The sequence below is a fragment of the Panulirus ornatus genome, chromosome 1, assembly GCF_036320965.1.
Source record: "Panulirus ornatus isolate Po-2019 chromosome 1, ASM3632096v1, whole genome shotgun sequence".
NCBI lineage: Eukaryota > Metazoa > Arthropoda > Malacostraca > Decapoda > Palinuridae > Panulirus > Panulirus ornatus.
Window position 1 is genome coordinate 33,432,047 of NC_092224.1, and position 14,115 is coordinate 33,446,161.

The 14,115-nt window shown below is 44.8% G+C and overlaps 1 protein-coding gene across 2 annotated transcripts in view; it reads right to left on the reverse strand.

Moving 5' to 3' along the window:
• Positions 1–14,115, reverse strand: part of LOC139747643 (uncharacterized) — an 81,144-nt gene that overhangs the window by 59,224 nt on the left and 7,805 nt on the right. For both annotated transcript variants that reach the window (XM_071660289.1, XM_071660209.1), the window contains exon 2: positions 1,256–1,846. In XM_071660289.1, coding sequence (XP_071516390.1) covers positions 1,256–1,830 — 575 coding nt within the window. In that variant the 5' untranslated portion in view covers positions 1,831–1,846. The remainder of the gene's footprint in view (positions 1–1,255; positions 1,847–14,115) is intronic.

Genomic DNA, 14,115 nt, shown 5'->3' on the forward strand with positions numbered 1-14,115 from the left:
TAGGACATTATTCAAAGACATTTTTGTATATGTTGACCCACAGTTTCACACAAGTAACATTGAGTTGTCAGCCTCACGATACAGTATCTAAATTCACAGGAATTACACTCTAAACTGCCTTTTTGAATGATTTGATGTCGAAATCCAAGCCTCATAACAATCCTAGATCGAACCGATAGATTTCTCAGCCTTGAAGGTTTGAATACGTAGAACACTAGATTAATCACTTATGTTCAGACCTAAATCAATCCCGCCCGTATACCTGACCCTCCGGCTCCACAACCAACCATATGTCATGACCCAAACGCCATTACTGCCACCAACTAATGGCCAGCAGGTGCCTCTCACATAACCTTCCATTCATTCCACGCTGACACCTATAGCTCTTCAGTAACCATTATCGTATTGCCATTATCATGATTACAGTTACCTGCATTAATCACACACGGTGTACTGGGCCAGCACGGTAAAAGTAAGTTGTGTGTCAGTTATCCTTTCGGCCACTGCGATTTGGATAAGATAGAATGTAAGCTGTGTCAGTATGATGACAGATGATGCGCATGGTCATCGGGGTACGTGAGTTGTATATCACCAGGACGGGTGCAGTGTCATGTGGTCTGTCACCTGGGTACGTGAGTTGCATATCACCAGGACGGGTGCAGTGTCATGTGGTCTGTCACCTGGGTACGTGAGTTGCATATCACCAGGACGGGTGCAGTGTCATGTGGTCTGTCATCTGGGTACGTGAGATGTATATCACCAGGACGGGTGAAGTGTCTTGTGATCTGTCGTCTGGGTACGTGACTTGTAATATCACCAGGACGGGTGCAGTGTCTTGTGGTCTGTCATCTAGATACGTGAGTTGTATATCACCAGGACGGGTGCAGTGTCTTGTGGTCTGTCATCTAGATACGTGAGTTGTATATTACCAGGACGGGTGCAGTGTCTTGTGGTCTGTCATCTGGGTACGTGAGTTGTATATCACCAGGACAGGTGCAGTGTCTTGTGGTCTGTCATCTGGGTACGTGAGTTGTAATATCACCAGGACAGGTGCAGTGTCTTGTCACCTAGAGTGAAGTGTCATTTCCCTATAAATGTGGTGCTCTGTCACCTGGGGAGATTAACTGCCATTTCACAAAGCAAGGGAAGTCTTCAGTCACCTCGAGAGGTGAGGAGCCCAACATGTTCTCAAGGCAGAAGCTACAGACATGTGTCCCCAAGACAGAACAAGACTAAGATGGTGACAGAAACTCACCTTGTGACTACATCTGGGTACTGCGTCTTTAGGAACACCTTCTCCATCTCCTCCAGCTGGTAGGTGGTGAAGGTGGTGCGGTAGCGTCGCTGCTTCCTGCGCGGCTCCTCCAAGTGCGGCGGTTCTAGTCGTAGGGGTCGTGGCTGGCCCTCTAGCGCGGCTAGGTCGAGGTGGTGGTTCTCAGGGTCGTCGTCCAGCGGCCGCTTCATCCCTCGCTCCTCACCATCGTCGTGGCCAAGGCCGAACCGCAGATGCGGTAAGAGGGAGGACGCGGGCAGTAACGGAGGCACCAGGCCACCCAGCCGCCCAGGGTGTCCACCCAGCATGGCCAGACGCCCAGCGCCGCCCATCCCAGCCCTAGCCATCTCCATGCTCAGCCGGGCGTGCAGGCTGGTAGGCGGCAGAATAGGGTCGGGCGAAGTGGGCGGCCTGGGTCGAGAGAAGTTCAGAGGTTCGTGAGGGGAGGGCGGAGTGGGCGGCGTGGTTGTGGGCGTACGGGTGGTAGATTGGTGGTGGGACGGGGACGTGGGCGTGGGCGGACGCTCCCTCTTGACCCCAGACATGACGGCCAACATGACGACCTCCACCAAACTGGAAAGAAAATAAAATGACGTAAGTTAGAGGCTGATTTGATAGTGGGATCAGCGCGAATTTGACATGATAAGAGAGGGTATTAGTAAAGGCCCGACACTGGACACTGGTACGTCTTTTTAGATGGCAAACCTCTGGTTCCGCCACTGAAAAAGAAAACATATATGTAACTGTGGCTGGTGTATTTCTTTTATCAGTCTACCAATACATACGTAACAGAGAATCGTTACGATATTACAAAACTTCGACAACTGTCCAGGGCATATATAAATGTAAGTGATGTTTCTTCTGAAACATATTTCGATAACTTGATTATGAGATTAATCCTGTATCTTGTGCATATACTTTTTGAGGATATTTGCCCCGATGACTTTGAAATTGAATATCTTCCTGAGCAGAAATATTTCCCCTTTTCCCTAACTACCACAATAGTCAGATAAACTAGAAGAGAAGGAGCAAGTTAGGAGCAATTACTAGTGACAGGTTTCTAAATTACGTTTATTAATTATTTTTAAACATCTTGTTTCATGCACAGGTCTAAAGGATTTGAATTTGGTGTGTCTGGAATATCTAAACCCGATGAGTCTGGGGTATTTAAACCTACTGCACCTTGGATATTTAAAAGCTAAGCATGTCTGAGGGTATTTAAACCCGATACGACACGTTTGGAAGGTTTAAACCCAAAAGTAGACGCGTCTGGGGTATTAAAACCCGGTGGAGGCCCTTATGCCAACCCTCACATGGAATCATGACCTGAAGGGTCAGATCCTTCATAGACGCCGTCAAAGACTTCAAGATGGACGAGAGAAAGGACTATCATGTGTACCCCAAGCTCCGAAAAAGGGCCCCAGCGAAGGTATCGCCTTGAAGTACCCCTCTATGTCCGTCATCGATAGCACTTCAGTATTCCCCTCTATTCGCAGTTCATTTCCCAAGTCTTTAATGGTGTCTAACACCTGGGAAACCCTTAGACCTTCACGAACAAAGCATCGTGGAAAGAGCCTGAGCACTGAAAATGCTTCAGTTGAAGTGATCCTCAGACCCACCATTGGCGAGAGCAGTGGTGAGGAATATGAATCATACAAGGTATGGCCCGCAGACTTCAACACTCCAGCAACAGCGATGTGGTTGCTTCAAGAAGGCTGTTGATGGAGTATTATCACAGGGTGAAGATTTAGTCTCTTGATACCAGTGACGAATCAAACTACAAAGCTAAGCATTGCTTCACAGGATGCTAGGGGGTCGTATCCTTGGATCAGTTAGCTAAGGATTCGTTATAGCCGAGAGCTCCTTGAAGTTTTTACGTGTGAAAAATACTGGTGGAGAAAAGTTATTTACTTTATATATATATATATATATATATATATATGTATATATATATATATATATATATATATATATATATATATATATATATATATATATATATATATGTATATATATTATTTATTTTTTATTTTATTATACTTTGTCGCTGTCTCCCGCGTTTGCGAGGTAGCGCAAGTAAACAGACGAAAGAAATGGCCCAACCCCCCCCATACACATGTATATACATACGTCCACACACGCAAATATACATACCTACACAGCTTTCCATATATATTCCTATGAGTCCACGGGGAAAATGAAACACGATAAGTTCCCAAGTGCACTTTCGTGTAATAATCACATCATCAGGGTAGACACAAGAGAGAAATATAAGATTCAGTTGATATACATTGAAGAGACGAAGCTAGGACGCCATTTGGTAAACATGTGATTGTCCAAAACATACAACGAGCGTTCATAAACTTATCATTTTACAAATTTTATCAACAATATATATATATATATATACATGCTTACAGGTTCGTTTGAATATATAATTTCGTTAACTGGAGAGGAAATCAACAGGCATTATCAAATGTTTATTCATTAGTCAATGCTAGGGATTCTGCGTTTATCACACTGTCTCTGCTTAAACGATTAACAGAAAATCACTAAAATTTCTCTAGATTTCAGTATTCTAACGCATACAAACACACACACACACACACACACACATACACACACATACACATACACACACACACACACAAACAGGTTCCTTTATGGTGTGGTGTTCAGACTGACCACAGGTCAGCACGAGTCACATACGTTCGAGCTTGGTCACTGCAATCGGCCTACAGTTACCCCCAGCTGTTCATCCTCCCCTAGGAAATAGTCCATAAATGGCTACGCGGCTTAAGCTAGTGTGTGTGTGTGTGTGTGTGTGTTTGTGTGTGTGTGTGTGTGTGTGTGTGTGTGTGTGTGTGTGTGTGTATAAAGACATGGTACATACGTACAAGGTTAGGAAACGGTGCAACACGACCACAAAACACACACTCTCCGTTACATACAAATAATAAACACAATTGTAATTCACACATATAACGCTTATATATCAGTAACATACATTTATCATGGACTATTGTTACACCTCATCAATATGCTGGTTTTATCATCAAGAGATCTTATGCAAAAATAGATAAAAATTTAGTCGTATTCATTATTTACTGAATGTGTGTATGCGGGTGAAAAAATATCATTTACGAGAGACAAAGGAAATTTTGAGCTTAAAATCAAAGGAACCGAACGTTACGTAATGTAGGTAAATATATGGTTAAGTTGGGTTGTCTTCCGCTTACGTATGTACGTAACTTAGATTGGATCAAAAAGAAATAGAATGAAACAAAGAGGAAAAAAAAATACATATCTTCTCATCTGACAGCTTTGACAACACACACACACACACACACACAGACACACACACACACACACACACACGGGCACACGACACATCCAGGTCGCGTCAGCCGATCTACAGTCCACCCAGCTGTTCATCCTCCTCTAGGGGCACCTAGCTTAGGCTCGCGCATGTGTGTGTGTGTATGTGTGTGTGTGTGTGTGTGTGTGTGTGTGTGTGTGTGTTCGCGCGCACACACACACAGAAAGAGAAACATGGTAAATATACACAATGTTAAGAAACTAGTCAACACGAACGTAAGACTCTCCTCCTGTAGCACACAATTAGTGAAGAACAAATAGTCAGCCAACACACACACACACACACACACACACACACACACACACACGTTATGACAATGAAGCTTAAATAGATTTTCATATATTTACTGCTAGGTGGCTAGCGCCAAGTGTGCCACAGACTCATATTTCTTCGGCAGGTCAACAAACTGCAACGCAGCTCCCACTACGCGTTCTGTTCCAAGGTAAAGGTTGTGTGTGTGTTGTGATAAATACTACCGTGGAGCGAAGGGAAGGGAGGGAAGGAGGGGAGGAACCGTTGAGCGAAGGGAGGGAGGGAAGGAGGGGAGGAACCGTTGAGCGAAGGGAAGGGAGGGAAGGAGGGGAGGAACCGTTGAGCGAAGGGAGGGAGGGAAGGAGGGGAGGAACCGTGGAGCGAAGGGAGGGGAGGGAAGGAGGGGAGGAACCGTTGAGCGAAGGGAGGGAGGGAAGGAGGGGAGGAACCGTGGAGCGAAGGGAAGGGAGGGAAGGAGGGGAGGAACCGTTGAGCGAAGGGAGGGAGGGAAGGAGGGGAGGAACCGTTGAGCGAAGGGAGGGGAGGGAAGGAGGGGAGGAACCGTGGAGCGAAGGGAGGGGAGGGAAGGAGGGGAGGAAGCAACATGCCAGAGATGAGAGAACGATTTTCGCCGCTTCTCTCGTTAGCTATAGACAAATAATCCTCTGCGCAAGTGTCAGGGAAAAAAAAAAATTTTTCCTCCCCATTTTTTTCTATATCAAATATGGAGTTTTTGGGATTTGTTTATTTTCTTTTTTTTTTTATGAGAGTGTCAGCTGCTGCCTTGTTCGTTTCCATGGCAAGATGATGAAGTGATACATTATTCATTGCTTACACCAAAATATTACTTTACTAACACACACACACACACACATATATATATATATATATATATATATATATATATATATATATATATATATATATATATATATATATATATATATATTACACATGACAGAATAGATGTTAGCGGATGGAGTCTTTCTTCATCTGTTCCTGGCGCTACCTATATATATATATATATATATATATATATATATATATATATATATATATATATATATATATATATATATATATACCTATCCCTGGGGATAGGGGAGAAAGAATACTTCCCACGTATTCCCTGCATGTCGTAGAAGGCGACTAAAACGGGAGGGAGCGGGGGGCTGGAAATCCTCCCCTCTTGTTTCTAATTTTCCAAAAGAAGGAACAGAGAATGGGGCCAAGTGAGGATTTCCCTCAAAGGCTCAGTCCTCTGTTCTTAACGCTACCTCGCTAACGCGGGAGATGGTGAATAGTATGAAAAAGAAAGAAGAAAAAAAAAAAAAAAAAAAAAATATATATATATATATATATATATATATATATATATATATATATATATATATATATATATATATTTTTTTTTTTTTTTCTTTTTTTTTCATACTATTCGCCATTTCCCGCATTAGCGAGGTAGCGTTGAGAACAGAGGACTGGGCCTTTGAGGGAATATCCTTACCTGGCCCCCTTCTCTGTTCCCTCTTTTGGAAAATTAAAAAGAAAATGCGAGAGGGGAGGATTTCCAGCCACCCGCTCCCTCCCCTTTTAGTCGCCTTCTACGACATGCAGGGAATACGTGGGAAGTATTCTTTCTCCCCTATCCCCAGGGATAATATATATATATATATATATATATATATATATATATATATATATATATATATATATATATATATATATATATATATATGTAATAAATACACATATCCTCTCAGTGAGGAGTTGACAGTGGAGGGGATGAGAAGAAAGGAGAGACCAAGTTGGAGATGGAAGGATGGAGCTGAAAAGATTTTGAATGACAGCGACCTAAACATGCAGGAGGGTGAAAGGCGTGTAAGGGAAAGGATGTATTGGAAAAAAAGAATAGGATAAGTACTAAACAGGGATCAACGTGATGTCAGTGAACTGTATTAGGACGTGCTAAGCAGCCGGGTGACAGTATGGAAGGATCTGTGAAACCTGTTTGTGAGTAGATCGCTGAGGTTTCGGTGCATTGCCATCCATGGCCGCAACCACCAGGATTCGAACCAATACGCTCGACCCTGGGCGGCCCGTGAATGCGTCACTGTCAGGAACGCTATACCGCTACACACACCACGGAGGTCCATCCATGATGGTGTTAGGGTCTCGCATAACCATCGTACTAGCAGATAGTTAACGATCGATCGTTTGTCGATGATTTATACAAGTAATTGGATTCCTCAGACGGTTCTATGAGTTTTTATGATTCATGTTTGGCCACAGACAGTAAACTGTTTTTGGGCGACTAAGACAACATAGTAATTGTTATCCATCTTGGAGCCAAATAATGATAATAATGATAATAATAATAATAATAATAATAATAATAATAATAATAGAAATAATAATAATCATAATAATAATAATAATAATAATAATAATAATAATGATAATAATAATGATAATAATAATGATAATAATAATGATAATGATAATAGTAATGATGATAATGATAATGAAAATACCGGGAAATTTCATATGGGCATTACTTTATAAACACATGAAACCTTTTGACATTAAAGTAATCATCATTCTCATTCATAATGAAAGGAAAATTTTGCATAGTTCTCGGAAGAGCTGATAAGCTCATATTCCCCTCACTGTCAGAGTGGACACGGTGCTAAGTGCATCAATACGATACGAAGAGAAAACTGGATATATATATATATATACATATAAGCGCTTTACGAGCAATTCAGCAGCAGTTAGGCAACAGATTGTGGCCAATCGTCGATCGCACTCGGTTTGCGCAATAGATGCCTCCATTAGTGACCAAACCCCACACACTTATGCAACTGGGAGGGATTTCTGGGTGTGGGGAGGGAGGGAAAGGAGGGATGGGGGAGGGAGGGAGAGATGGAGGAGGGAGGGAGGGAGGAAGGAGGGGGGATATGTTTCACCACCGGGGGTTCTGAGCGATGGTTGTCATCAGGTGGAGCCCGAGGCTAGCTGGCGCTCAGCTTGGTCTGCGGGAGGCGGGGGGATAAAAAAAATAACCTTCAGACAAGAAGTTTTTGGGGGGGGGAAAAAAAAAAAGGGAAAAATTTGGAAACCAAAAAAAAAATTTTTAAAAAAAAAAAATATTTTAAAAAAAAATTTTTTTAAAAAAATAAATTTTTTAAAAAAATATATATATTTTTTTTTTTTTTATTTAAAAACCCTTTTTTAAAAAAAAGGAAAACCCCCCCCTTTTTGGGAAATTTTTTTGGGCCCCCCTTTTTTTTTTAAAATTTAAAAAAAACCCCCTTTTTTTCCCCCCCTTTTTTTTTAAAAAAAAAAAAATTCCCGGGGGTTTTTTTTCCCCCCCCCCAATTTTTTTAAATTTTTTTTAAAAAAAAATTTTTTTAAAATTTTTTTTTATTTAAAAAAATTTTTTTTTTAAAAAAATTAAAAAAACCCCGGGGAAATTTGGGGGGGGGTTTTAAAAAAAAACCCCCCGGGGGTTTGGTGGCGCTCAGCTTGGTCTGCGGGAGGCTGGGGGATGAATTATAACCTTCAGACAAGAAGTTAGACTGAAGGTGGATATGTAACACTGAAGTTATCTGTTGGAAACCATAAAGAATAGCTCATATATATATATATATATATATATATATATATATATATATATATATATATATATATATATATATATATATATATATATATATATTTCTTTCTTTCAAACTATTCGCCATTTCCCGCGTTAGCGAGGTAGCGTTAAGAACAGAGGACTGGGCCTTGGAGGGAATATCCTCACCTGGCCCCCTTCTCTGTTCCTTGTTTTGGAAAATTAAAAAAAAAAACGAGAGGGGAAGATTTCCAGCCCCCCGCTCCCTCCCCTTTTAGTCGCCTTCTACGACACGCAGGGAATACGTGGGAAGTATTCTTTCGCGTGATCAAGTATATTCCTATGAGTCCATGGGGAAAATGAAACACGATAAGTTCACAAGAGCACTTTCGTGTAATAATCACATCATCAGGGGAGACACAAGAGAGAAATATAAGTCAGTTCCCAAGTGCACTTTCGTGTAATAATCACATCATCTAGCTACCTCACTTCGTTTTATATCAACCGACATATTTTTTTCTTGTATCTACCTTGATGATCTGATCATCACCCGAAAGTGCACTTGGGAACTTATCGTGTTTCATTTCCCCGTGGACTCATAGGAATATACTTGATCACGCGCTCAATTGTGATCCTTTCCAATATATATATGTGTGTTTGTGTGTGTGTGTGTGTGTGTGTGTGTGTGTGCATGTGTGTGTGTGTGTGTGTGTGTGTGTGTGTGTGTGTGTGTGTGTGTGTGTGATCCTCGCCGAGGCTGTATTATTGTCATTGGACGGGAAAGAGTACACTCACGCCAGGGACCCTCCTTCCAAGGGAGTCCAGCATTTCCCTGCTCCTACGTGGAGCTGCAGGAGCCTCATAAAAGGGCTTCTGGGGTTGAATATGTCCCTGACAGTAGCAGGGAAATGTAGACTCCTTTGGAGTGCGAAGTTCTTTGACGGCATTGTACTCCCAGTGATGCAGCCTCGCTAAATCAGCCGGTCGCTGGAACTGTAACCTTGAGCAGTCTGGACTTCGGTAACACCTCTCTCTCTCTCTCTCACTCTTCTCTCTTAATCGCCGTTTCCTGCGTCATCGAGGTAGTCCCAGGAAACAGACGAAGAACGACCTAGCCATTCATACACACAAATGTATACAGAAACACACATACACGTACATAAACATACCAGCATATACACATACATACGTATACATACGCATACACAGACATATACATGTATACAGGTGTATATATTCGTACTTGCTTGCCTTCATCCATTCCCGACGCCATGCCGGCCCACAGAAAACAGCATCGCCACTCTGTGTCAGCGAGGGAGCGCCAGGAAAACACATACATATTATACTTTATATATATATATATATATATATATATATATATATATATATATATATATATATATATATATATACACACACACACACACACACATAAGCGCATTATTTCTGGCTGAATAAATTATGTAGAAATAATTATATGTTCAGCTGCTCTTATTATACACGACCTCAGCACCTGGTCTGTCTGTATACATCTGCTGTCCGTGTACACCTGTGAGGTGTGTTTTGTGTGTGTTTGCGTGGAGGGAGTCTGGTCACTGAGAGGCTCAGGGTGGCTGATGAGTGAGTGGCTGTCTGTGTACACCTGCGCTGCTGCAACTCTCATCATGTGAGGATTGGGTTAGTGCTCTGGGCGGTGGTGGCGGCAAGAGGGTACTTAAATCACATACTCTGGGTACCGGTCATGATGCTACGTGTTGGAAAATGTACGTGACTGATGGTACATGACTTAATAGTTTATTGACACATGAAGCAAAACAACTGTCCCCTGATAAATCCGTCCCCCAGACAGAGTACACACACACACACACACACACACACACACATCATATGTATCTTTCAGGACAAAACGAATGTCACACAAATCGCGGAGAGTGTCAGTCTCTCCGGCAAGGTTAAACGAATTACCATACCAAAGGACAGCATTGTTTGGATCTATTCAGCACAGGGATGTGACCCTTAAGAACAACTATGTGTCCCTTAAGCACGACTGTATGGCCCTTAAGCACGACTGTATGGCCCTTAAGCACGACTGTATGTCCCTTAAGCACAACTGTATGTCCCTTAAGTACGACTGTATGTCTCAAGCACGACAGTATGACCCTTAAGTACGACTGTATGCCCCTTAAGCGCGATGGTATGGCCCTTAAGCACGACTCTATGTCCTTTAAGCAGGATGGTATGGACCTTGAGCACCAAGACGTGACCCTTCAGAACGACTGATGTCCCTTAAGTACGACTGTATATCCCTTAAGCACGATGGTATGTCCCTTAAGCATGACGGTGTGGCCATTGATAGCGATACTCTTCTTGAGCACGACTTCTTAAGGTATGGAAGTACGACCTCCCCTTAGTACGACTTTACATGTGAACCTAAGTATTGCACTGTGTGCCTAAGGGTCGTACAGTCATGCTCAAGTGTTGCACTTGTGTGCCTAAGGGTCGTACCATCGTGCTCAAGTGTTGCACTGTGTGCCTAAGGGTCGTACCGTCGTGCTCAAGCGTTGCACCGTGTGCCTTCGAAGGGTCGTACCGTCGTGCTCAAGCGTTGCACCGTGAGCCTTCGAAGGGTTGTACCATCGTGCTCAAGTGTTGCACTGTGTGCCTAAGGGTCGTACCATCGTGCTCAAGTGTTGCACTGTGTGCCTAAGGGTCGTACCATCGTGCTCAAGTGTTGCACTGTGTGCCTAAGGGTCGTACCATCGTGCTCAAGTGTTGCACTGTGTGCCTAAGGGTCGTACCATCGTGCTCAAGTGTTGCACTGTGTGCCTAAGGGTCGTACCATCGTGCTCAAGTGTTGCACTGTGTGCCTAAGGGTCGTACCATCGTGCTCAAGTGTTGCACTGTGTGCCTAAGGGTCGTACCATCGTGCTCAAGTGTTGCACTGTGTGCCTAAGGGTCGTACCATCGTGCTCAAGTGTTGCACTGTGTGCCTAAGGGTCGTACCATCGTGCTCAAGTGTTGCACTGTGTGCCTAAGGGTCGTACCATCGTGCTCAAGTGTTGCACTGTGTGCCTAAGGGTCGTACCATCGTGCTCAAGTGTTGCACTGTGTGCCTAAGGGTCGTACCATCGTGCTCAAGTGTTGCACTGTGTGCCTAAGGGTCGTACCATCGTGCTCAAGTGTTGCACTGTGTGCCTAAGGGTCGTACCATCGTGCTCAAGTGTTGCACTGTGTGCCTAAGGGTCGTACCATCGTGCTCAAGTGTTGCACTGTGTGCCTAAGGGTCGTACCATCGTGCTCAAGTGTTGCACTGTGTGCCTAAGGGTCGTACCATCGTGCTCAAGTGTTGCACTGTGTGCCTAAGGGTCGTACCATCGTGCTCAAGTGTTGCACTGTGTGCCTAAGGGTCGTACCATCGTGCTCAAGTGTTGCACTGTGTGCCTAAGGGTCGTACCATCGTGCTCAAGTGTTGCACTGTGTGCCTAAGGGTCGTACCATCGTGCTCAAGTGTTGCACTGTGTGCCTAAGGGTCGTACCATCGTGCTCAAGTGTTGCACTGTGTGCCTAAGGGTCGTACCATCGTGCTCAAGTGTTGCACTGTGTGCCTAAGGGTCGTACCATCGTGCTCAAGTGTTGCACTGTGTGCCTAAGGGTCGTACCATCGTGCTCAAGTGTTGCACTGTGTGCCTAAGGGTCGTACCATCGTGCTCAAGTGTTGCACTGTGTGCCTAAGGGTCGTACCATCGTGCTCAAGTGTTGCACTGTGTGCCTAAGGGTCGTACCATCGTGCTCAAGTGTTGCACTGTGTGCCTAAGGGTCGTACCATCGTGCTCAAGTGTTGCACTGTGTGCCTAAGGGTCGTACCATCGTGCTCAAGTGTTGCACTGTGTGCCTAAGGGTCGTACCATCGTGCTCAAGTGTTGCACTGTGTGCCTAAGGGTCGTACCATCGTGCTCAAGTGTTGCACTGTGTGCCTAAGGGTCGTACCATCGTGCTCAAGTGTTGCACTGTGTGCCTAAGGGTCGTACCATCGTGCTCAAGTGTTGCACTGTGTGCCTAAGGGTCGTACCATCGTGCTCAAGTGTTGCACTGTGTGCCTAAGGGTCGTACCATCGTGCTCAAGTGTTGCACTGTGTGCCTAAGGGTCGTACCATCGTGCTCAAGTGTTGCACTGTGTGCCTAAGGGTCGTACCATCGTGCTCAAGTGTTGCACTGTGTGCCTAAGGGTCGTACCATCGTGCTCAAGTGTTGCACTGTGTGCCTAAGGGTCGTACCATCGTGCTCAAGTGTTGCACTGTGTGCCTAAGGGTCGTACCATCGTGCTCAAGTGTTGCACTGTGTGCCTAAGGGTCGTACCATCGTGCTCAAGTGTTGCACTGTGTGCCTAAGGGTCGTACCATCGTGCTCAAGTGTTGCACTGTGTGCCTAAGGGTCGTACCATCGTGCTCAAGTGTTGCACTGTGTGCCTAAGGGTCGTACCATCGTGCTCAAGTGTTGCACTGTGTGCCTAAGGGTCGTACCATCGTGCTCAAGTGTTGCACTGTGTGCCTAAGGGTCGTACCATCGTGCTCAAGTGTTGCACTGTGTGCCTAAGGGTCGTACCATCGTGCTCAAGTGTTGCACTGTGTGCCTAAGGGTCGTACCATCGTGCTCAAGTGTTGCACTGTGTGCCTAAGGGTCGTACCATCGTGCTCAAGTGTTGCACTGTGTGCCTAAGGGTCGTACCATCGTGCTCAAGTGTTGCACTGTGTGCCTAAGGGTCGTACCATCGTGCTCAAGTGTTGCACTGTGTGCCTAAGGGTCGTACCATCGTGCTCAAGTGTTGCACTGTGTGCCTAAGGGTCGTACCATCGTGCTCAAGTGTTGCACTGTGTGCCTAAGGGTCGTACCATCGTGCTCAAGTGTTGCACTGTGTGCCTAAGGGTCGTACCATCGTGCTCAAGTGTTGCACTGTGTGCCTAAGGGTCGTACCATCGTGCTCAAGTGTTGCACTGTGTGCCTAAGGGTCGTACCATCGTGCTCAAGTGTTGCACTGTGTGCCTAAGGGTCGTACCATCGTGCTCAAGTGTTGCACTGTGTGCCTAAGGGTCGTACCATCGTGCTCAAGTGTTGCACTGTGTGCCTAAGGGTCGTACCATCGTGCTCAAGTGTTGCACTGTGTGCCTAAGGGTCGTACCATCGTGCTCAAGTGTTGCACTGTGTGCCTAAGGGTCGTACCATCGTGCTCAAGTGTTGCACTGTGTGCCTAAGGGTCGTACCATCGTGCTCAAGTGTTGCACTGTGTGCCTAAGGGTCGTACCATCGTGCTCAAGTGTTGCACTGTGTGCCTAAGGGTCGTACCATCGTGCTCAAGTGTTGCACTGTGTGCCTAAGGGTCGTACCATCGTGCTCAAGTGTTGCACTGTGTGCCTAAGGGTCGTACCATCGTGCTCAAGTGTTGCACTGTGTGCCTAAGGGTCGTACCATCGTGCTCAAGTGTTGCACTGTGTGCCTAAGGGTCGTACCATCGTGCTCAAGTGTTGCACTGTGTGCCTAAGGGTCGTACCATCGTGCTCAAGTGTTGCACTGTGTGCCTAAGGGTCGTACCATCGT